The sequence below is a fragment of the Cyclopterus lumpus genome, chromosome 16, assembly GCF_009769545.1.
Source record: "Cyclopterus lumpus isolate fCycLum1 chromosome 16, fCycLum1.pri, whole genome shotgun sequence".
Classification (NCBI taxonomy): Eukaryota; Metazoa; Chordata; class Actinopteri; order Perciformes; family Cyclopteridae; genus Cyclopterus; species Cyclopterus lumpus.
Genome location: NC_046981.1, coordinates 3,644,519 through 3,644,911, shown reverse-complemented (window position 1 = coordinate 3,644,911; position 393 = coordinate 3,644,519). Strand labels below are relative to the sequence as shown.

The window sequence follows — 393 nt, the reverse complement described above, 5'->3', positions numbered from 1 at the left end:
AAGTTAAGTGGAAAGTGTTGGGGGTGCCACAAAAAAAAGAAAAAGGCATTTAATTGAACGCGGTGGAGGTCACGAAGGCTCTCGCAAAAAAAAAAAAAACACCTACAAAAGAAAAATCAGAAACGGGTGATTGAATGGAGCTCTACTTGGAATGGATAAACCCCACCACTGTGTTTTCTTGTCTTCACCGCCCTGTGACGTCGTCCCCTTCTTCGTCTGCAAAAAACGCCGTGATGAAGGAAGTGGATCTCCGAAGGTTCTCGGGGCAAAGCGCCTCCCGGAGGGGGGGGGGGACTACATGTCAGTGTCCCCGTCGTAGGCGAGAGTCAGAGGTTTTAGTCGGTTGTTCTGTTGCCTCTGTCTCTGAGGTCTCTTTGGCTTCTTGCTGTGTGG

General features: G+C 49.6%; 1 protein-coding gene across 1 annotated transcript in view; it reads right to left on the bottom strand.

Annotated features, from left to right (window-relative positions):
* Window positions 1-294: 294 nt before the first annotated feature.
* The window catches only part of LOC117745765 (thrombospondin type-1 domain-containing protein 7A), a 65,653-nt gene continuing 65,554 nt past the window's right edge, over window positions 295-393 (bottom strand). The window contains exon 28 of the mRNA XM_034554294.1: window positions 295-385. Coding sequence (XP_034410185.1) covers window positions 295-385 — 91 coding nt within the window. The remainder of the gene's footprint in view (window positions 386-393) is intronic.